This window comes from Lagenorhynchus albirostris, chromosome 5, assembly GCF_949774975.1.
Source record: "Lagenorhynchus albirostris chromosome 5, mLagAlb1.1, whole genome shotgun sequence".
Taxonomy (NCBI): Eukaryota; Metazoa; Chordata; class Mammalia; order Artiodactyla; family Delphinidae; genus Lagenorhynchus; species Lagenorhynchus albirostris.
This window is the reverse complement of record NC_083099.1, coordinates 62,115,877-62,140,398: the sequence shown is the minus strand read 5'-3', so window position 1 is coordinate 62,140,398 and position 24,522 is coordinate 62,115,877. Positions and strand designations below refer to the sequence as shown.

At 44.3% G+C, this 24,522-nt stretch overlaps 1 protein-coding gene across 1 annotated transcript in view; it reads left to right on the top strand.

Annotated features, from left to right (window-relative positions):
• KLHL6 (kelch like family member 6) overlaps positions 1-24,522 on the top strand; it is a 54,838-nt gene that overhangs the window by 15,577 nt on the left and 14,739 nt on the right. Inside the window, exons 2-3 of the mRNA XM_060150134.1 lie at positions 5,507-5,672; positions 23,156-23,605. Coding sequence (XP_060006117.1) covers positions 5,507-5,672; positions 23,156-23,605 — 616 coding nt within the window. The remainder of the gene's footprint in view (positions 1-5,506; positions 5,673-23,155; positions 23,606-24,522) is intronic.

Here is a 24,522-nt window from a genome sequence, read left to right as displayed (position 1 = left end):
TAGGGTGGGTGAGGTTCAGAATTCTGCATTCTTAGCAAACACCCCAGGAATTCTTATGCAAGCTACCCATGGAATATACTTTGAGACCCACTGTCCTTGAGGTTGGGGTGTCTGCAGGCCAAGGATGTGGGCAGGACTCATGTGTTGGGACAGGGTCTACATGGTAGGGCTTAGGGAACAGCTTGAGGTCAGAAACTTGGCTGAGCCAAATGCCTACATACATCCTTTGTTTAGGAAATGGCAGGTGGAAGGTTTGGTGTCTTCAGCTTAGAGGTGCTGGGGGACTATAGTGATGTCATCCCTTGCTAGGTCACCCTTGCATCTGCTGACTCCCTGCTTCCTTTGGAGTGGAATCCCCTTTGATTGGCCATATTGGGTTTATATCCAATAATCCTTTCTTAACAGTATAATGTTCATTGAGCAGCACATGATTACTAATTTAAAAATATTTTTAGCCAATGTATACATATAGACATATAACCTTAAGTAGAATTTAACTCAGTCTGCAACCAGTGTTAGAGCTATTTCCAACCCTGAATACCTCACTGATGCAGAAGAGTTAGCTCCTGGTACGAACGGGATGGCAAAGGGATTAGAAGATGAACAGAGCAGGGGTCAGCATGGGTGGAGCTGGTCTAAGAATGAGAGAGTGGGGGTGGTGGAGGTGAATATTTGTTTATAGGACTGTGATTGGGGTTAGAGGTTCAGGAAGCAGGAAGTTCAGTGGCAGGTGTGGAGGCCTGGGGAGGGGGTGGGCCATAGCGAAGCTGGGCTGTTGAAAAATCCTGAGTGGACGACATTTAGAAACTGTTGGAGCATCAAGAACTCATTGAATTTGTGAGTGGAAAGTTCTCGTGTGGGTGTGTCCTCTTTAAGCTCCAGGCCCTAGACTCGGTTCTCTATGGGCAACCTCTTCAGCCTCATGCTTCAGAGAGTGTTTGATAATTCTTGGAGGTGCAGATTCCTGTCGAAAGCAAACATACGAGGGCTAGAAGCACAAGCTCATTCATTCATTTATTCTCTCTCCAGATATTTACTGAGTCTCTACTAGGTTCCAGGCACTATTCTAGCCTCAGGGATATAGCATTGAACATGGCACAACCCCTGCCCTCACTCAGCTCACATTCTAGCAGGGAGACAATTATTAAACTTGCTAACAATAGATGTGTAATATAATTTCAGGTTGTTACAGGGTTATGAAGAAAAACAAAAGAGATGATGTTAGAGAGTGACTGTCTTAGACTGAGCGTCAGGGATGGTCACCCTGAGGAGGGGACATCTGAGTAGAGACCTGAATGAAGTTGGGAGTGATGTTGGCAGAGCTTGGTGGGGAGCGAAGCCCAGGCAGAGTGATGGGGCCATGGCCTGACTTCATTCCAGGAGACTATTGGGCCCATGGCTGTCTTCATGGCTGTTGTGGGAGATGAGCTCTATTTTGGGATTGGCACTGACTCACTGCTGAAGTATTGGGCAACTGACTCCCTACTCTGAGATTATTTCTAACTGTAAAAAGAGGATCTTCATAGCCACCTCTGTTTTACAAGAATCTCATGAGACTTGGTCAGTGTCTGTCTAGAAAATATTGTTATTACACAAAAATTTTATTTACGTCCTGTAAAAGCTAAGGGGGAAATGGTTAGTAACTAACCCACCTGTGCTCTTGGGGAGCAAAATGTGGTCTGGTTCACTCAGTGCTGACACTTAGTTTGACTCCCTAAAAATGGCTTTGAATTACTGCTGATTTTCTTGATTTTAGTGCACTGGTGAGCTCCAGATTAAGAGCCCAAAGTCCTAGGTTCTTGTCCCCATTCTATTGCCGACAACCTGTAGGGTCCTAGGCAATTCACTTAACTTTTACCTCAGTCTATCACCTATAAAATGGGTATAATAATCAAAAGAGATGATGCTGTTTGCCCTACAAAGGCTATACACATAAATGTGAGAGATTACTGTTATTAAAGTGGAAACCTAGGGATGGCCCATTTTGCCCAGGGGCTCCCAACTTTGCTAAAGTGTATCCATGGATCTCCTAGAGAGCAGCAGGAGGCCTAGGAGTTTGGTCTATGAGAAATATGTAGTTTTCTCCTTAGTTTCATGTTATCTGTGTTCCGCATGGTGTCTGGGGCCCAGGAGAGTTTATTTAGGTGGCAGAAAATCAGTGAAAAAGTCTCAGAGGAAAGCAGAGAAATGCTGGGACTTTGGGACCCAAACCAGGCCAGAAAAGCCCCAGAGGAAGGACAGTCTTTGGAGCACTTCCTTTCCTCTCTCTCCCATGAACATTTATTGAGCTCCTACTGTGTGCCCACACCATGCTAATGTCTCTAAGTTTGTGAGCGGCCCTAGCCCTAACTCTATGCTGAATGGGTGGCGCACAGCCGTGCAGGGACCTGACTGGACCAAGCCCAATGCTGGCAGGTCCCGGCTTGTGAGTCAGAGTGCGGTCGGCTGCCTGCTCCGAGTATCTCCCACAGCCTGCCAAGATTCCTCTGACCTGGTCTGAGACGCCTTCCCTTAGTGAGTGCTGGGTATTGTTCCAACCACTTGGTGAGTGGTAATTATCTTATTCTTCCCAGCAGCTCACTGGGGTCAGGACCATTGTTATGTCATTCCACAGAAGAGGAAACTGAGGTTTGCTCCCTTGTACAAAGTCACGTGGTGAGTTAGCATCAGAGCCTAGACAGCCCAGCCCCTCCACCTTCCAAAAGCCAGCGCTGCAGCTCTTCTTCCCACCCTCCTCTAGGCTCCTGGAATCACGCTGCTTGTGCACATGCACACCCACACACATCAAAACCCAGAAGGTGGGCTTCCCTGGTGGCGCAGTGGTTGGGAGTCCGCCTGCCGTTGCAGGGGATGCGGGTTCGTGCCCAGTCTGGGAGGATCCCGCATGCCGCGCAGCGGCTGGGCCCGTGAGCCATGGCTGCTGAACCTGTGCGTCTGGAGCCTGTGCTCCGCAACGGGAGAGGCCACAACAGTGAGAGGCCCGCGTATCGCCAAAAAAAAAAAAAAACCAGAAGGGCGTGAGAATTTACCTACTTCTGGGGTGGGCTGTAACTAAGACTGTCACAAGGTGCTGGAGTATCACAGCCCAGCTTCTTTGCCTCTTTTGGGGACAATTCTGGAATGTATTCTCCAGAGGTCCCTTGCAGGACTAGGCCAAAGTGACTTTCTGTATGACTTCTGTTTTGCTTGGCCTCCTCCCCTCCCTCATCTTGCTCCCCATTCCCCTATAACACATCACTAGCTATTGAGGGTTGGCTTCAGGGGATTCCAGACACCCAGTTAAGTATTGGCTGAGCTGGGCCAGGATGTTATTCAGTGACTGATTCCAAGAGAATTCAGAAGCTGTGTCTAGCAGTGACAGCCTGATCAAGAGTCCAAATGATCCCAGAGATCCCAATAATCATGTCACATGGGACCCCCAAAATACATAGGCTTCAGAAGAGCCCCTTGAAGTGCAAGGCATTGAATGAGACAATTTATATACCTATCTCATTTAATATTAAAACATCTCTACTGTAGACTTTTTCAGTTTTCATTAGAATGTTTGAGATCATGCAGATTCAACGAAATTCACCTTTTACTAATTTTAAAATCATATTTTAGGTGAAGGGGTACTTCTAAATTTCACTTTGGTAGGATTCCACTGATACGTTGCCTCAGTTACATGAAGCTTCATTTCACCCCATCATCACTGCCCACCCTCTCCTGCTAAATGTCCTGTTACTCATATAGTCATGTACACGACGTTCATGTGGGTAACATCCACTTTACCCCCTGAGATGATTGCAGATCTGGGTGACCCAACAGCAGAGTTCAAGACTGATGCTCTGGAGCTGCGCTGCCTACTACAGTGGCCACTAGCCACGTGTGGCTATTGAGCGTATGAATTATGGCTGGTCTGGATCGAGATGTGCTTTAAGTGTAAGGTATACCCGAGGGATTTTGAAGACTTAGTATGAAAAAAAAGAATGTAACTTATCTCATTAATAACCAAAAATATTTACTACCTGTTGACATGATAATATTTCTGTATGTATTAGGTTAAATAAAAGATTAAAATTAATTTTATCTCTTATTTTTATGTAACAATTATGGTTACTAGAAAATCTTAAATTACACATACAGCTTGCATCATATTTCTATTGGGCAGCTCTGCTCTAGAGACTCAAACAAAGGGAGGTTTAGGGAGTGAGGTTGTCCGACTCCTCCCAGGAAGACGGGCTGAGCTGGGAAGAAATTGTGTGGTTGCCGTGATGGCAGGGTTTGCTGTGGAATCAGGAGGCAGCCAGGTGAGTGGTTCATGACCTCACTTTACAACATGTGTGGTTCCACAGATGGCTCTGTGCCCCTCTGGCCAAGAGACTTTATGGCTGAAAAAACTGGCTTGTAAATCAGTCGTCTGCCCAAATGACACCATTGCTTCTCTGGTTCCAGGCTGGCATTTGTTAACTTTGCAGAATTCACATTTGCTCTCTGTGTCATGCTGTCATATTCTTGTTGGGGAGGGGGAAGAGGCCAGCTGAGAGAGGAGAGAAGAGGAGGGAGAAGGGTAGGAATATTATTATTATTAAAACAAAGACGGGGGGCTTCCCTGGCGGCGCAGTGGTTGAGAGTCCGCCTGCCGATGCAGGGGACACGGGTTCGTGCCCCGGTCCAGGAAGATCCCACATGCGGCGGAGCGGCTGGGCCCGTGAGCCATGGCCGCTGAGCCTGCGCATCCGGAGCCTGTGCTCCGCAACGGGAGAGGCCACAACAGTGAGAGGCCCGCGTACCGCAAAAAAAAAAAAAAAGACAGGAAGAAGGGCAGAGGGAGACCCAGGGGAGAAGACCTCATGGGCTAAAACAACAGGTTCAAAAATCAGCTTGTCGGGGCTTCCCTGGTGGCGCAGTGGTTAAAAATCCGCCTGCCAATGCAGGGGACACAGGTTCGAGCCCTGGTCTGAGAAGATCCCACATGCCGCAGAGCAACGAAGCCCGTGCACCACAACTACTGAGCCCACGAGCCACAGCTACTGAAGTCCGCACGCCTAGAGCCCGTGCTCCGCAACAAGAGAAGCCACCGCAATGAGAAGCCTGCGCACCGCAACAAAGAGTAGCCCCCGCTCGCCGCAACTAGAGAAAGCCTGCGCACAGCAACAAAGACCCAACAGAGACAAAAATAATAAATTAAACAAAAAAAAAATCAGCTTGTCGAGTGATTTCTTCCTCTCTCTTTTTTGTCAGTGATTTCTTCCTCTTTCTCTCTCTCTTTTCTTAATGTCTTTCTTCCTGCCTGGGACTGCCTTGGGGACAACACTTGGGCCCAGCAGAGCAGGACACATTAGTTCAGTAAGCACTCATGGAACGTCTGGTGGGTCCTGGGTGCTGAGGGATGGAGAGCAATCGCCCCAGGTTCCGACCTTGGGAACCTCACTGTCCCATGGGGGCAGACAGGTCTGAAGGGGGTCTGTTTAGATTTGGAACCAACGGTCACGGTTGGACTCACATTCACATATCTCTCTCCCAGGGCCATGTTCTGCAATGATTTAAAGGAAAAGTATGAGGAGAGGATCATCATCAAAGGGGTCGACGCGGAGACCATGCACACTCTTCTGAACTACACGTACACCAGCAAGGCGCTGATCACCAAGCAGAACGTCCAGCGGGTCCTGGAAGCTGCTAACCTTTTCCAGGTGTGTGAACAAACAGGCCCAGTGCTCTCCTCTGGAGAGAAAAAAACAGCAGTTCTCTGGAGACCTGCCTGACCTGGGACACACATACACACTTAGCTGGGCTTGTGCTTACTTGAAATTTCCCGGGGAGTGGAGAGCTGAGTCATTGACCCCTTAATGCGATGAAGCCAGGGGAGCTTGGTGCCTAGAACCTACACTTGGTTCCTGACTCCAGGAACAATGACTACAATGTATAGAAGGCTAATTGGAGTGGGGACTGCAGTCACCAATTCATATATGTACCTTCTACTCCTTAGCACAACCCAGGGAGATAGTCACTTTCCCCTACTTTGCGGGTGGGGAAAGCAAGGCACATAGAGAATAAGACACAAGGCTGTGATTTGAACCCTGGGCTTTCTGAGCCCGGGGCCACATGTATGCCACTATACTGGGCAGCCTCTCAGGGAGCAGTGTGTAGATTCCAGGGGAAGCAGGAACTTTGCTGCTCAGCAATTTGTGGTGGGTGTGAAAGAAGAGCACTTCTCATGAGGGGTGTCATGGAAGATGAATAGAGAACCCTCAGAATTAAGTTTTATTGTTTGCATTTAACTGTGTTTCAGTCTGATTATAATAATTATAGTTAGCTTCATAAAATAATTAGACCCACAGATTACGTCAATTGCATCCACAATTATCACAGGAGATCCAGCTTGAGTTACCATCTTTGCCTAGGTCTAAGATTGCACCTTGAGCTCGGTTCCATTGGGTTATGACAGAGATTATCCCACTGAGGATGTCGAGATTTATGATAAACAGAGTCCAGGGACAGGCCAGGTCGTTCCCAGGGACTGAAGACAAGCATCAGATCTTGTCCATGGTTTGGGAGTTTGGGAGTTGGCATCCTCTTGGATCATCAGTAGGTCAGCAGTTGAAAGGAACAGAAAACGAAGTCTGGGAAGGTGGGGAAAGAGGAGTCTAGGGTCAAGATCATGGGCAATTGGATTATCTTTGTGAGGCTGGAGTCTAGGCAGGATTTAGGAAGCCCAGCAAGGAAGGGAAAGTGTAAAGAGGGAGAAAAATCAACCATGGAAGAGCACTGATGATTCTGAGTAATGGGTTTCTGCAGTGTTAGCCAATTTTGTCTCAGTTTCCTCAGGGCATTTTAAAGATACAGAACAAGTTACTTCCCAAAGGACTGGTCACGCCTTACCTGGCAATGTGGCCAAGTCAGTTACCACCTGTTCACCCAGCCCCTTGTCCTTTCTCTCTCCTTATCTGCTTAAACCCTCAGCCTTATTCACTGGCAGGGAAACTTCCTTTGTTATGTAGAGGGAGGGGCTCAGCAACCTCAGGCTCAACATCCCCAACTTATCCTCTCTACCCACTATTCCACCAGTCTAACTTCAGGGAAATCCTTCTTGTGTTATGGAAGGGACTCTCTCTAGTTCAGCTTTTATGCTTTTTGGGAAATTTCTCTTACAAGGCAAGTATCGCTTCTTCACTGCTTCCCCCCAAAGGACCAATAAGCTTGAGCAGAATCACCCCATTCACCATAATTCAATCAAACCACAGTTGTCATTGTTACCTTCATGCTAATATCCTTTCCTGGGGTCCAGAAAGTGTTGTTGACTTGTCTAAAGATGGACAGGTAACACTGACAATAATAATAGCAATAGCATTTATTAAGCTTCAAGTACAGTGTCATGACACCAGAGTAGATGCTTAATGAATACAAATCGTACTGAGCACTTACTGTGTGCCTTGAGTGACAGTGTTGGATCTAGTAACAAGGTCTCCTGTTTTTCCCACTAACTGAAAGTAGGTCTTATATGATAGGCTGAGGAGATAATGTTGTTTTTAAAATGCAGGTTTTAATATTTATAAATTGTAATAACATTACAAACTCATTTCAGAAAATTAGAAATCCATACAAGCAAAAAGAACTAAAAATTACCTACAACCTCTTTCTCTTCAGAGGCAATATGGCAGCTTCCTTAGTATATACACTTCCGGGTCCTTTTCTGTGCATTGATTATACAGAGGCAGCTAGCAGGGTGGTAATAGCACAGCTTGGAGCCAGACTGCTGGATTTACATGCCAGCTCCACCACTTATTGGCTGTGTGACTTTGGGTGTATTTCATAATTTTGCTGTGCTCCAGTTTCCTTGTCAGTAAAACAACCAAACCAGGGAATACCAAGGAGAGAGAAGATAGGAGACAGACATGGAAAGGAATCTCCTTCAGAGCCTGCAGAGAGAGCCAACTCTACTGACAACTTGATTTCAGACCTCTGACTACCAAAACTGTGAGAGAATAAATTTCTGGTTGGTTAAATTGCCAAGTTTGTGGTAATTTGTTGTGACGGCTGTACGAAACTAATACAAGCTTAAAAAGTAAACTATAGCTAAAAGTCTTAAAATGAAGAAGTAATCTCCTATTCCCACCCCCTCCTTCAGCTCACTCTTCTGGAACAATTACTTTCACATGTTTTTAAATGTTTCTTCTTTTATCTACTTCCAGATTTCTAAATGATTTGTGTGCACTGTTATCTCTTGAGGCATCAATTTTAGATAACTTCTTTTCCCTCTCTCCTCCTGCTCTAATTTTAACTGGTCACTCTCTAGGCCTGTTGCACAGTTGTTATCCTGGGAGTTCCCTTTGCTGTCATACTGGGAGTTCCTTTTACCTCATTTCTAAGTTGGATTTTCTCTTCCTGGATCCCATATCTTCTTTCTTGTATACTCCCACATTTTTATGGATCACAATCTTTAATATCTTACAATGAAAGAGTATTTAAGAGAGAAATTTTTTGAGACTTAAATGTCTAAAAATATTTTTGTTTTCCCTTCATATTTGATTGATATTTTGCCTGGGTATAAAATTCAAGGTTGAAAATAATTTTCTTTGACATTTTGAAGGCAGTGCTCTATATTGTTATCTATTATGTACATATTTTGTAAGAATAGGTTACCACTGGACACGTGTTTTTCCATCTATTTCATCCATATTGTATATCATCTTTTTTTTTATGTCAATAGATTCATGTCTGCAACAGCACTTACAATTGCTGTGGGTCTTTTTTCACTTATTATATTCGTTTCTTCTATTGGGAGATTCATGTCTTTCAATTCTGGGAACTTTTCTTGTATTTTCTCTTTGATACTTTTCTTCCAACTCTTTTATCTATTCTGTGCTCTGGAGCCATTATTAGTTAAGTGTCGCACCTTCTGAATTTAATTTAATTTTTTTCTTACCTTTTCTTTCCTAATGACCTTTCTGTTCTACTTTCTAGGAGATTTCCTCAACTGTATATTTCAACTCTTCTGTGAGTTTTTAATTTCTGCCACTATATCCTTGCTATTTATTTTAATAGATTTCTATTCTTATTTCCTGGAGACCATTATAATATGTTTGAAGTTTTCTTCTGCCTTCTCTTTCTTTTGAGTTCCTTTACTCTGTGTGTTTGCTTAGGTCTCCAACTTTCATCTTAGAGGGCGTATCAGTTTCCTAGGACTGCTACCATAACAAATGACCACAAACTGGGTGGCTTAAAGCAACAGAAATTTATTCTGTCACAGTTCTGGAGGACGGAAGTCCAAAATCAAAGTGTCAGCAGGGCCATACTCCCTGTGGAGACTCTAACGGAGAACCTGTTCTTTGCCCTCTTCCAGTTTCTGGTGGCTTTTTGACATCTCTTCACTCCACTCCAATCTCTGCAGTCATGTCACCTTGTCTCCTCCTCTTCTGTGTGTCCTGTGTGTCTGTGTTTTATAAAGATATATGTGATTGCATGCAGGGCCCACCAGGTAAGCTTCTCCTCTCATGCTACTTGACCTAGTCATGCCTCGTGCCATATAAACTAACATTTACTCTTTTGCCATATAAGGTAACGGTCACAGATTCTTGGGATTAAGACGTTGACATATATTTTGGGGAGCCACCATTCAACTACTACAGAGGGTTTCTTCAAATACCCTTGCTATCCAGTCATATTTTATATTGAGGCCGTAATATACTAGGTTCAACTCAGTGCACATGGAGTAGAATGGGAAGTGAGCAGACTAGAGAGTTTTACTAGGGTTATCAGGTGGCCTGCCAGTTTTTTTATTTGGGCTCCTTAAATGTCAGTAGTTGCTGAACTTTTCCTAGGGCCGTTCAGTTTCTCCAGATAAAGATCATTCAGTCTTTTGCCGGGGGTTATAAGTCAACTGCATGTATTCTGGACCGGTTACATAGGTGTAGGTGTGTGTGCAAATCTTTGCTTAACCCCTGTATTTTAAGTAAGATGTCCTCATGTGTCTTCTTCAGTTTCTGGTGTCCCTGAGTCCAGAACCTTTCTGGTCTGGTTTCTCCACAGGATAAATCGTCTTTTCCAGTGGAAGTGGGAGTTGTTAGACTGCAAGAAGTAAGGAGGAGAACCAAGAGGCTTAACTTCTTAAACCAACTCCCTGCTGTCAGCTCCCACCTACCCTGGTCTTCCTGGTTTGGGGGGACTTTAATATTCCTACTTTTTTGGATTCTGAGGGAAAAACTTAGTGTGACCTCTGTCCTCTCAGCAAAGTCACTTACCAGTCTTTATATTGTGTGGTTTGGGGTTACTGATGTCTCTTGGTTTCATTGTGGATGGAGTTTGTGTTTCTGTTTCTTGTTCTCCTTTCAGTTTTGGGTGATTTTTCAAGAGACCTATAAAAACCATTTAGATAGTAAAGACTCTAATCTTTTGTAATACTGTTGCAAATATTTTCCATTGGTAATATGACTCATAATTGTTAGTTATAGTTTTTTAATGTACAAAGCTTAAAACTAGTATTTAGTCAGGTTTATTGATCATTTTCTTGATGGTTTTTGCCTTTGGTTTGCCTTTTTAGAAAGACCTTCCCCATTGCTTGATTATGTACTTACTCACTTATAAGTTCATTTAATCTTTTTACATCTACAGATTTGATACCTAAATCTTTAATATACCTGGAGATTATTTTGGCATAAAGTTTTGTCTTCTCCGTCTTCTTCTTCTTTTCATTTTCTCCAAGTGGTGAGCTTCAGTGGAGAGTTTAATGAGCTTTAATGAGAGAGATTGAAGAGGAAGATGGAGACAGGATAGAACTACAGCAAGCTTTGTTTATTGTTGATTCTCCTATTCTGGTAATCCCTCACCTCAAAATTTTCCAAATCTTATTTACCTTCTTGGAAAAAAATAGTTTCTCTCTGAAGCTATTTTATTCATTTTCCTGTGAGTGTTAATTCTTATGAAAATAAGAGAAGAGTACTGTGAGCATTTGGACGTCTGTTTAACTCACTTTCTGACTGATATTGTTTCTGGACTACTTGCTTTGAAGTCTCAGACATAGAAAACTGGGAATGTTTTCATGCCTGAAGGCACCATAAGGGACAGATGTTTATAGGTTGTTGAAATCACTCTGTGGTTTTAAAATATTATTTACTCTTTTGGATGGATAAGACATATGCCCGTTCTAAATTCAGAAATATAAGGAGATACAGTGAAACATTTGCCATCTTCACTCTTAGCTTCCTTTTTCCTGTCTTGCTGTCCTTCCTGTTCTATGCACGTACAGTGTATCTGTGCATCTATCACTCACTCATTGCCTCCATTTTTTAAACACAAATGTTGGCACAGTAAACACTCTATTTTGATATCTTGCTTTATTTAGCTTCACGATAAGTTTTGGAGGTTGTTACAGGTCAGCATGTGTAGAGCTGTCCTGTTCTTTTCTTTTCTTTTTTTTTGCGGTATGTGGGCCTCTCACTGTTGTGGCCTCTCCCGTTGTGGAGCACAGGCTTCGGACGCGCAGGCTCAGCGGCCATGGCTCACGGGCCCAACCGCTCCGCGGCATGTGGGATCCTCCCGGACCAGGGCACGAACCTGTGTCCCCTGCATCGGCAGGCGGACTCTCAACCACTGCGCCACCAGGGAAGCCCTGTTTTGTTCTTTTCAATGCTGGATAATATCGTTGGGGTCTCTCTAGATGTCAAACATATACAGTTATCTGTAATGGTCTCTTATAAGGCAGGGTGGTGGAACAGAAAGAACATGGGCTTTGGAGTCAGGCAGAACCTGGGTTTATATCCCCGTTCAGTCACGTATTTGCTGTGTAGCTGTGGACAAGTTACTTAAATTTTCTGAAACTCAGCTTTCTCATTTGTAAAATTAGGATGACAATAATACCTGCCTTTCAGGGAAAGTGTGCCAGAGCTGGCATTTTATTTTGTCATTTTAGAACCTCCACAGAAGCCAATACCTCCTTTGTGGAGCTGAAATCGGCGGGAATCAGATTGTCTTGGTTTCCCTGTGACATCCAGTAGTAAAGGTTTCTTAATTTTCACACCTTTGATGTGGCTCAGCTGCTCTCTCATTTTCTGCTTCTCTTCTCAGGCCGCCTCTTAATCTCTTCCTGTTAAACACTGATTGCTTCTGTCTCAGGATTTCCCAGTCCAGAAAGGCAGAAGGGAGAATTCAGTTGACCAAGCCAATCACCACTATGGCTCTTTGAAAAGAGTTTTCACGTGAGGCCACTTCACGAGTGGCTAGCCTGTTAACACTGATTGCCCTTGGGTCAAGGGCCCGTTGGTCCAGTGAGGTGTGGCATAGGGCCAGACAGTTTCTTTGGAGGGAACTTTGGGTGTGTTAGGTACTGCATGATCTGCCCACTTGAGGAGATTTGCAGTAACCTGGCTATAATTTAGTAGCCAATTTTGGTGAGGAACATATTTTCTCTAAGTAGTTTTGGGGAAGGTAAAAGTAAGAGAAGCATCTAAGAGAAAAGGCCCAAGTAACCTGTTCACATGTGAGGCAGGGATTTTAAGATGCTTGTCACCCAGTGGAGGCTCCAGAGAAGCAAATGTCCCTCCCTTGCCTTGACTGGACTTCTAGGCTTCTGAGCTCTACATAAGCCAGGTGGTCAGAAACTACAGATCAGGGACCATGACTATAAAAACTTGGGCAATTTTTTAATCTTGGAGGACTTTGCCATGTTTGTTTGGGGAAGTTTGCCTTATCTGTTAGTTTCATTTTTATTATTAAAACCTCATGAAAGAATGAGGGCTTGTGAGCTTATCTTCAGGGCAGCAAGAAGATGTGAGGTCAGGGAGACCATACTCATCCTGCATTTGGTCTTAGATGGAAGGATCCCCGAGATACAGAGCAGCTGGTTAGAAGGGGCTTGGATGAAAAAGGAGGTCAGGCTGAGTCCCTACGGCTGAAGTGAGGAAAGAAAGAGGGATGTCGGAGTGGCAGCCTGATCACCTGGGCTGAGCCTGAGAAGACCCATGTGGTGTCTTCACAGCACCCCATGGGGAGGTGATGTAACTTTCATCATGGTGGCAGTCTGAGGGGACTTTGGTGAAAGTCCTGGCATTGCTTATTTTCCTGTTGTATCTTTTGCTAATGACAGGATGGATGCTGGTGAGACCTGTATGATGAGGGAGCCATGTGGTCAGTGGCTGACTTGATAGCCTGGGTTGGCGTCTTGGCTTCCCAGTACTTGGAACATGATACAGAAATGTACCATGTTGAGCCAGTGAATATGTGGTGCTCTGGTTCATCACTAGCTGAATATGAGGACCTGCTCAAGATGCCATCAACATTTGCCTGACCTCCTACAACAGGACACTAAGAAGCCCAATTCTGGCTCTTGGAAATGCCATGAGCTAGTATAGGAGGAAGTGTTCCACAGGCTAATACTGATACTTGTTCATTTTTAAGCACCTACTAAGAGCCAGGCACCTAGGTAAAAGTAGGTCCCATTACTGTAAGGTACAGATGAATTTCTGCTCTTATTGACAGGGACCCACAGATTATGTCTACTCAACATCAGAATAGCCGGTTGATCTAGGCAAGAAAACCAACCCAACGCTTTCTTTACCACCATCCAGATAAAATCAACCTGTTTACCGTCTGATGCACCCTCTCCCACACGTTCCCCTTGTCAATCAGTGATGCTGTGTGGCTGAGTGTTAAGCAATCAGGGTTAATTTCCTGGGTCTACAGGACAGTAACGGTTGCCATTTTCAGAGTATTTCAGAACAACTATTTTGCCTGTCTTATCTCATTTAAAATGAGGTAGGTATTTTTACCCCCAATTTATAGACGAGGGAAATAAGATTCAACAATGCTAAGGAAATGCTCAGGGTTTCACGGCTAATGAGAAGGAGGAGCCTGAGTTAACTCCTGTGCATAGCCTGTGTGTTCTTCACCACACATACTGTATCCACCCCTCAGAGCGAGGCCTGAAACAAGCCATGATCCTGAAGGCAGCTGGGGCCTTTAGTATGGTGCTCTGTGACCAGCACAGCTGCAAACCCTTTCACCCAACTCCCTCTGGGGAATCTTGGACACTTGGGGTTACCAGGTGTCTCCCCAGTGAGCCTACTGCTGCCCACAGAGCATCTCTCTTAACTTTGCATTTCTGTGTTTGATCTCAATGTTTGCTCTTTTAAATTTTTAGTCATAACTTACGTTCAGTAAAATGTGCATATCTTAAGTGTACAGCTTGATGATTTTTCTTATATAGGTATAGAACCTTGTAACCACCACCCAGATCAAGCTCTAGAGCATTCCTGGCATCTCAAAATGCTCCCTCATGCCCTCCCCAGGAAGTACCTCCCCAGGGGTAACTACTACTCTAGCCATGCCACCATGGATTAGTTTTGCCTGTTTTTAAATTTTGTATTGTTCTTGAATTCCAATTAGTATAGGGGTCTAAATCTTAGGCTACAAATTCAGGTATGCAAAAAAAAAGTGTGAATTAACCTATTCTTTTTCTTTTTTTGTGTTTTTAATTTATTATTGAAATACAGTTAATTTATAGTGCGTTAGTTTCAAGTATACAGCAAAGTGATTCAGTTATACATATATATGTGTATATATATGTATTCTTTTTCAGATTCTTTTCCATTATAGGTTATTACAAGATATTGAGTATAGTTCCCTGTGCTAGACAGTAGGTCCTTGTTGATTACCTATTTTATATATAGAAGTGTGTATATGTTAATCCCAAACTCCTAACTTATCTCTCCCCACACCCCCCATCCCCTTTGGTAACCATAAGTTTGTTTTCTATGTCTATGAATCTATTTTTGTTTTGTAAATAAGGTCATTTGTATCATTGTTTTAGATCCCACAGGTAAGTGATATCATATGATATTTGTCTTTCTAAACCTATCATTTTTCTAACATCGAACTTAATCTCTATTCTGAGCTTCCCATTCTACCAGTGGCAGAAGCTGTAGGCAACTTAATGACAACCCACTTCAGGAGAGCCTTATCAGTTCAGGATTTGGGCTGCTTGTATAGTTGCAGCGTGCATTTACACAGCGCCAGAACATTGTAGAAAGGGGCATCTGGCTCAGGCTCACCGTGGTCATTCGCACCATGGGTCCATGCTGGCACCTCCTGGAGCGTCTACATTCCCATCGGTCTGTCTCTTGATCATCAGCCCCTTCCCCACTGGCATCAACTGAAAGTCGCCAGTCCCACCTGGTTCTGGCCATCAGTCCTTGCTGGTCATTTTGCATTTTCTCTGTCCTGTTTTCAAGGCCTCTTCAGGCCTGCCAATCCTCTCAGTATTTCCATGTCCCTCTCAGGGGCAACACAAGAAGCACCCATTTCCTCTCCTGTGCCGATCAGGAGCTGTAGAGAGCTCGGAGCAACTGCCCTAGGCCCGCTTTGTCTAGAAACAACACACTGCAGTTTCTCTTCTGCTGCTGCTCTACTGGCCTTCTGCTTTTCTGATTTCATCTCGGCAGTCAGGGTACATGTTCTTTTGTTCTCATATCCACAGCCTCTAAGGGCTTCCAGCATCCCCCTTACTCTGGAGTTCTGGCCTGCATTGAGACAGAGGGATCCTCCCAGGGACCCACACCTGCTTCTCACTCCATTACTAGACTCCCCGTTTCTCCTCTCTCTTTCAGGCCTGAGAATTGTTATTTCCTCCAGTGTGGGAAAAGCTGACTCTTATATTATCATCCATTCTCCTATTTCTACTGTTTTGGCATAAACTTTTGCACGCACTCTTTAGGATTCTAGATTTTGAAGGTCAAAGGGCCCAGTTATTACCACTAATCGGTATTTCAAAACTATTTTTCTAGTGTAAGTTCTAAAAGTGTATTTAGAAACACAAAAGCCAAAATTGTCTTCTTTCATCTACCCTTTCATCCTTCCCTGAGTAAGTAAGCCTGGAATGCCCTAGTTGCTGTTTATAGATCGTGGAATAAGGAAGTGGGATGTGGGGTTTTAGCTGTAATACAATCCACGTTGCTACCAGATTCTGACTTTTTCTGCTACCTAACTACCACAAAGTACTGAGTATCTGCTACGTTCAAGGCACTTTGTGAGACGCTATCAGGGGGAAATAAAGATAAAAATTGTAAATATAGATCACATTTAAGTAGCAATTTATCATGTTCTTTCCCCTACATGATCCCATTTGATATTGACAGTATTTCTGAGAGTGAGCAAGCCAGGTAATACCCTCCTAATGAGCCTGTAAGGTGGGTTTATTATTCCCAACACTTTCCAGATGAGGAGACTGTGGCTCAGAGAGAGTCCAGCTCATCAAGGGGTGGAGCTTTGATCTGGGGTCTAAGCCCAGAACTTCTGGCTCCTGTACCTGCCTCCATTTACTACCCTTGAAGCCTCAAAAATGAGGATTCCCAATGAGCTTCCAGACCCCAAGGCAGAATGTAGAAATTGAGAAATTTCTGGCTCTGAAGGAGGTGGACTTCATAGAATGGGTAGGATTTCAACAAGTGGCAGTTGAGTTTGGAGAAGCGTATTCCAGGCAGAAGGAACCTGTAAGCAAAGACTTAAGGTTTCACCTTCTCTACCTGCTACCCCACCTATTGCAGCTGTCTGCATTCATAGACCTGCTTCTCAGGACTTGGCTCCTGCTTAGGTACTTTCTTCTGTGCCCTACACACGTGTCCACACACACGTACACACACACATGCACACATACTCAACTCCCCGACATCCTGAGCCTCAGCCACGTCCCAGACACAATCATTCTATTTAGTCCTTACAATGATGTCCCTCCCTGGCCTTCACCCTCTCCCTGGGCTGAGTCACTAAGCCGCAGCTGTGACTTGCCCCTTGAATCTTAGTGTGACCCACATGTATCCCCTTGAATCTTAGTGTAGCCCACATATATCCCCTGTTGCACCCTGCTAGCCTGTTGGGGCCCCTGCTATGTCCTCCGGGAACTCAGGGGCTGTCTGTTGCCTGAGTCTCTACCAAACTTGCCACACCCTTGGGCACTGCCCCTCCCCTTTCCCTCTGATTCCACTTCTGAGGTAGGTGCACCTCTAAGTGCCCCAGTCCCCCAGCACCTGCCCCCCTTAGTGAGTGGGCCTTTTGCAGGTCTTAGCTCCTTCCTTTCCTGCCCACCCTGTATAGCTTCCAGGAACTAGCAGACCTTTCAGTCAAGTCTAGAGGAAGGACTGAAAGTCTGGAGGGAGCAGAGGCCATCCGAGGGGTGGGAGAGTGTATTCCCACAGAGTCAGAGGCGGGTGTCTGGCTTGAGAGGGAGGGAGAGGCAAAGGTGGAAGATTAGGATCAGTGGTAATTTACAATTTGTATGAAGACCCCTCTTTAATACCAATACAGACCTCACAAAAGAATGGCTTTACGTTTAGTATCTATTGTCTGGGAAGACAAAAATAGTGACAAAAGTTCACAATGAATTCAGAAACACTCTCAGATAAATTTGAATTTTATTCATCTCATCAACAGCTAACACACTCTTCACATATACTGATTTGTTGGGACTTGAAGGTAAGAATATCAATGTCTTTATAGACCCTTTGCAAGAACTCCAAGGCCACGTAGGGACTATGGTCAATGGAATTCCTGATTTGGACCAAAATAGTACTTCAGTTATTCTGGAGTGGAAGGAACCTCTAGTGAGATGTGGAATTACAGTGGTGAAGTTCTTTAGGACGCCTGGTGTTGGAGAGCATAAAGGGAAGCAGAAGAGGGGCAGTAGAGATGGGGAGGGAGGGGTGCACTCTCTTTGAGGCAGACATTTCTCATGGGAACTGCAGCCATGTTTCAAGTGGTTTCTTTCATTGTATTTTTAGTCTCCCTGTTAGAGTCAGGTGCCTGGGTGTAAATTTTTACTCACATGATCTCCCAAATAGGAAGTTGACTGTTGCCATTATCTATCATCACTCAGCTTTAATAAACAAGTTCATGTGTCATTGGAACAGGCTGAGACAGAAAACTTATCCTAAAGTCCTAAATAATCTTAAATATGAAGAAGCAAAACCAGGTTTTTGTTTTTGTTTTTGTTTTTTTTTGCGATACGCGGGCCTCTCACTGCTGTGGTCTCTCCCGTTGCGGAGCAACAGGCTCCGGACGCGTAGGCTCAGCGGCCATGGCTCACGGGCGCAGCCGCTCTGCGGCATGTGGGATCTTCCCGTAACGGAGCACGAACCCGCGTCCCCTGCACCGGCAGGCAGACTCCCAACCACTGCGCCACCAGGGAAGCCCAAAACCAGATATTTTTAAAGAGAACAAGTTCTTGTCCCCATGACTGCCCTGCACATCAGCAGTTTCCCAGCCATTGGTTGGTATCCCATGATGCTGCCCTACACAACCCTCGCACTCAAAAATGTTTTTGAAGCATATTTTGGAGGGAATGTAGGCAACTTGGAGAACCCCCACTCACCCTTCTCCTTATAAGGCCTCTTCAGACTCTCCTGGAATTTTGTTAGCTCAACAATGCAACAGTCACAAAGGCAAGGTGATGCTCAGTGAGAAAAATTAGCCAGGTGATCTCCAGTATCACTTCTACCACCTACCAGCTGTGTGACCTTGGGCAACACACTCAACTCTGAATTCTCTATTTCCTCCTCTGTACAAATGGCAATATTAATACCTACTTAAAATATATTCATTAAAAAATAAAATTTATTCATTAAACAAAATAATGGACGGGAAATTGTCTAGTACAGATCTTGGTACCTACTGGGTATCTGAAAAATATTTTCTTTCTCTCTCTCTCCTTCCCTTCTTTCTCTCCTTTTGCCAGAGTTTGTGCTAGGTGCTCCTGGAAATAAAAACACACGGATGACCTAGAACCTGCCCTTGAGATACTTGACCATAGTACAAGGCAGTACAGTGTTCTGCTAGAGGGGCAAGTGAGTTGCCTAGTAGAGCCCAGAGGAGGGAGGAATTGATTCCACATTGGGCAATTGAAGAAACCATGAAGGAGGAAATGGCTTTTCAGAAAGAACTTCATGAATAGGTAGGATTTCTCCACTTCTTTTCCCTTCCCTTCTCTTCCATTCTCCTTCTTCCTTCTTAACCAAGTATCGACCCAGAATTTTAAATGTCCAGAGGCAGGGAAGGCTCAAAGCACAGTCTGATTAAGACTCTGGCTCTGTGTCTTTCTGGTCCTTCAGGTTGGCTCTCCCTCTTGTATTGGCTTTGTCCTCTGGGTGGATGGATACCAGAGAGCCACCCAGTGTCTCCTGCAAACACAATTCCCAGAAAAATGTCACATGTGCAAACAAATGTTTGCATACAATGTAGGGGTTCATAAACTCTCTGGAGCATCCGTTGGTCCCAGATCTAACAACTCTGAATGAAGGAAACAGCCCTGTAGATAAAGTGATGGCCATGGTACTCAACTCTTCCTTCCTTTTGAGGTATACTTAAAAGGGGAGTTCTCAGTTGCAATTAGGATAAGCTATCCTGAGTCCTTTCTTTAAAAGTGGGGCCCCAGAGTCAGACTTGCTTGGGTGAGGAAAGCAGGATTTTAGCAGGTAGTAATGAGGGACAAAGGTAGTCCTGGCTGAGGAAATGGTGTGAGCATAGAAAGGCACTGTGACAGGTGAGCTTAGGGCTATTTGGAGAAGGTGAGTAGACAGGTGTGACTCCATCAGGGAGAGTCCCAGTGCTGACTTAGAGCCACACTGGGCACAGCTTGAGGGGTAGGAGTGGACTTTCTCAGTCCAGGCAGTGGAATCACTGAACTGTTACGTAGTGTTTATCCTAGCTGTAACTCTACACATTCCATGTGATTATTTGATTCCTGCTTGCCTCCTGCACCGGTCTACCTTCTCAGATGAGCACAGGCACTGTGTCTCTTTCTGCTCCCCTCTGTACCCCCAGCCCTGGTTGAGGGCCTATGATCTAATAATGTTCAATACATATTAGGGAAAAGAACAGGTGGACGAATGGTTTCTGAGTGGGGAGAGACACGTCTGGGTCACTGTTGTTCACACGTGGGAGCTTTGGTACTTGATTCTATTCTCCTTCCTTGTTCCCTGCTTTGCTCATTGGTGTTTATCACACAGGGGTAGCAACTGGCATCTTATCAGCCAGGCCTTCCTCGGTCTGGACAGATGAGACCATCTGAGTTTTCCAGTGAAGTGTGCAAATGACCCTCGGCATCTGCGAAGCCCTTGTCCTGTGCACACACTATTTGACCGGAGGCAACTTGAAATAATGTAAAAACATGCATTTTTGGACTGAGAAAGATTATTTCAAATTTTAGCTCTGCCTCTCATTGTAAGTCTCTGAGGAAATTACCTCACTTCTCTGAATCTGTTCCTCATCTATAAAACAGCAGTGATAATAAATATCTACTTTATAGTGCTGTTGTGTTAAATGAGCTAGTTAGGCTGGCTCCTAGTATGTGCACTTTTTTTTTTTTACATTTTATTTTATTTTCTCATTGTGTACTTGAAAATCACAAGAAAGTATTTATTTTATTTTTTCCTGATTTTAAAAGCAACTTCATGCTCAGTGTAGAAAACTTGGTCTGTACAGCAAGGTCTAAAAAACAAATTACTGTAATAACTTTATCTACAAAACTCTATTGAAATAACCACTATTAGCATTTTGATGTATTCCCTTCTAGTATTTTCTGTACTTGTGAGAAATGTCATTTATTTTAAATAGATAATTCCTCCACATGGCACCCAATTGGGGTACAAAAAGGTAAACAGTGAGAAGTAATTCTCCCTGTCTACCCTCACTCCGCCCACCAGTTCCACTTCCCAGAGGCAACCTTGTTACCAGGTTCTTAGGGGGCCTCCCAGGGCCAGACTACATATTTAGAAAATCTCTTTGATTTTCATATCATCTTTTTCTCAGGCAAATGCTGGCAAGGCGTACCTGCCATTCTGCTCTGGAGGCTGCCATCTAAGTGAGTTCCCTTTCAGCCCTCATGATGTCTCTGTGGGCAGAGCCGCAGAGGGCTCTGGTTACAGCTTCTGAGGGCTCAGCGAGCCTTGGTCTCGGTTTTATATTTTTACTCTTTGAACTGAAAATCTGCAAACAACTAAACAGGTGTTAGATTTCTCAGTCTCAACTGTTTCCTCAGTTGCTCATGCGAGGAGCAGATCTGCAGGCCGTCGGGGCCAGCTCACAGGGTGGTCTGAAGCAGAATTTAGGCGTTCTGCAACATTGACCATCAGGTCAGTGCTTTCTGAATTGACAATTGAAAAGTGTGGTCTGACAGGGTAAGATAATATTTTGCAATTGGGATTGATCCCCCCATATTAGGGACGTGTGCCCCCTAGAATGCTCTGGAGTGAAGAACAAAGCCTAAGTCAATATGGTCCACCCTCAGACCAGTCCTGTCCCCTCCCTTCAGGACCCATAACCCTACCACCCCCAGCTCCTGTCATTAGAGTTTCTCCTCTGCAGGCTGCACCCTCCCACTTGGTCAGGCCTGCCCATCTGTACTCTCAGTAGGCCCCGTCTTCAGACCACCCCTCCCCAACAGGCCCTGTCCCCTCAGCCTCCCTCTTTCCATCCTTCTTCTAACTGATCAAACCAAGAACATTGACAACTTGACCCTCTAAAGGGCCCAGTGGACAAGGAGGGAAGGTAGGAAGTTAAACTCTTTCAAAGCTGAGCTCCAGAGAGCAGCAAATAGAATGGACAGGTGCATTTGAGACATCTCACCTGTAAAATGAGTATTAAATAATATGATGAATACAAAAGGGCTTTGTAAGTTGTAAAGTGCTATATACGCATATGGGACTCATATTCTTATGAAGATGATGATAATTTAAAAATAAGTCATGGAAGCCAATTTTACAAATTAATTTTTTATTACAAAAGTGTTACTTATTCATTTTAGAAGATTTAAAAAGTATATAAATAAACAAAATAAGAAAAAAAAATCTCGGAACTTCCCTGGCAGTCCAGTGGTTAAGACTCCATGCTTCCAATGAAGGGGGCACAGGTTCAATCCCTGGTCGGGGAACTGAGATCCCACATGCTGCACTGCTCGGCCAAATAAATAAATAAAAGAAAAAAGGAAAAAAAAGAAAAAACAATCTCATAATGTTATTACAGAGTGTGGTGCCTTGTATTATTTATACAGTATATTCCATCTATTCCTATGGGACCTGTTTCTGTGGGAGGATTATTGTTGCCTTGACAACAAATTTTGCCCCGTGACTTACTCTGGCCAGTTAAGTGTGAGTGGAAATGGCATGTGCCACCTCTCAGCAAAAGTTTTAAGAGCCTTTGTGTAGTTTGCCATCTTTTTTCTCCTTCTGTCACAAAACTGGCATGTCAAGAGCTTTTCCATCATCCTTGGTCTTGGACTGAAGCCCTGTGAGCCCTGTAATGTGAGTGAGAAATAACATTTATTGTTGTGAGCCCATGAGATTTGAGGGTTGTTTGTTACTGCAGCATAATTTGTCCCAAGATACCTGATACACAGAGATTAACAACTGTTAATATTTGGGTTTATATCCTTCAGTCTTTTTTTATGCCTATATTCAATATATATTTTTCTTTATAAAAAGAGGATCATAATGTATGTATGATTTTGTGAAGTGCCTTCTCATTTCACCTGAAAATATTTCAGTATATAGCTCCAAAAGATGAGTTTTCTTTAAGCAAAACCACAACACGGTTACCACACTTACAATTAATAATAATTGCCTCATATCACCAAATGTTGGTCACTGTAAACATTTCTCTTCTAAAATTTTGTTTAAGTCAGGGATCCAAATAAGCTGCATACTTTGTAGTAGGTTGATATATCTCTTAAATCTCTTTTTGTGCTCCGGCTCTCCCTCGCTGCCCCACCCCCCTTTTCCTCTTTCCCCTTTTGATGTATTTGTTGAAGAAACCCAACTGGTTGCTCTGTAGAGTTTCCCACAGTCTGGGTTTTGCTAACTGTATTCACGTGGTGTCATTTAACATGTTCCTCTTTCCCCTATGTTTCCTGTAAGTTGCTGATTAAATCTAGACACTTGATCAAGATTCAGTGAATGGATTTTTCAACTCAATACCTTATGAACATTTTCCATGTCATTTACTATTCTTCTACAACATGCTTTCTTAATGACCATACAGCTGTCAAAAATATGAATATATTTTCATTTATTTAGCTAGTCCTCTACTTTGGGTTACTAAGGTTGTTTCTAAATTTTTGCTACTACACACAACTCACTGATAAACCTCCTTGTGGACTAGTCATTTTCTGGCCTGATTTGCTGCCCTTCTGTTCTCTTAGTTCCTGCGGATGGTGGATGCCTGTGCGAGCTTCCTCACAGAAGCCTTGAACCCAGAAAACTGTGTTGGAATACTGAGGCTGGCAGACACACATTCCTTGGACAGTCTAAAGAAGCAGGTTCAAAGTTACATCATCCAGAACTTTGTGCAGATCCTGAACTCCGAAGAGTTCCTTGAACTTCCTGTGGATACCCTGTACCACATCTTGAAGAGCGATGACCTTTATGTGACAGAAGAGTCTCAGGTGTTTGAGACTGTGATGAGCTGGGTCAGGCACAAACAGTCAGAACGACTCTGCTTGCTCCCCTATGTCCTGGAGAACGTGCGCTTGCCGCTTCTGGACCCATGGTACTTTGTGGAGATGGTGGAAGCGGATCCCCTCATCAGACAATGCCCAGAGGTCTTCCCGCTGCTACAGGAAGCCAGGATGTACCACCTTTCTGGCAATGAGGTGAGTTGATGATGAGAGATGCCGTATATAACCAGCGAAGTGAAGGAATTAGCAGACCTCCCAGAGATACAGGTGAGACTGGCTCACAAATCATTAGGGCATCAAGAAGTAGATGCTGTAGATGTTTATAGTTTGAGTCAGGCAGTTCCAGAAGCCCTGGATCTCTGATCTGTAAAATGCCGATAATACTACATGGTAGACAGCTACTGAGAGAATTAGGTGAGATCTGGAAATCACCCAGCACCATGCCTGGCACATCCTTCCCCTTTCCGGTTGTGTAAGGGCGGGAGTTTGGTGGGGGAGACACACACATGAAGGGAGTGTGCCCTGTCCAGTCGCCATTCCACAGGGCTGCTGCTTTCCCAGTTTGTCCACTCTGGGGAAACCTTGAGACTCTTATATCTCCCCTGACATTACCTAGGTTCAGACTCTCATTATTTCCTTCCTGAACCTCTGAGAATTCCTCAAAACTCAGCTTTCTGCCCCCAATCTGGCCGCCCTGCAATTCATTCATCAGCTGGGTGATCTAAAACTCAAGCCTAATCATTTCACTCCTGGGCTTAGCCTCTTCACTGGCTCCCCACCACTTTCAGGATAAAGCCCACACTTCTGCCTAAACTCTCTGAGCCTGGTCTCTTGCTCGCTGCTCTAGTGTCATCTGCAACCTCTCTCTCCTGCTACAGTCTGAGTGTACTGCTTGTAATTCCCCAAAGCGGACACACTTTTTCAGCCTTCAGGCTAATGCAGGTGCGGCTCAAATGACTTTTTCCTCTTCTTCATCTAGTTAACTTCTGCTCCAGCTTCAAAACTCAGTTTAGGCATCACCTTCTCCAGAGGCCTCTGTCAGTCTCATAGCACTGGAGCATTGCTCTGTCATAGCACCAACCACTGCATGTTAACCATTGAATTCCTCATCT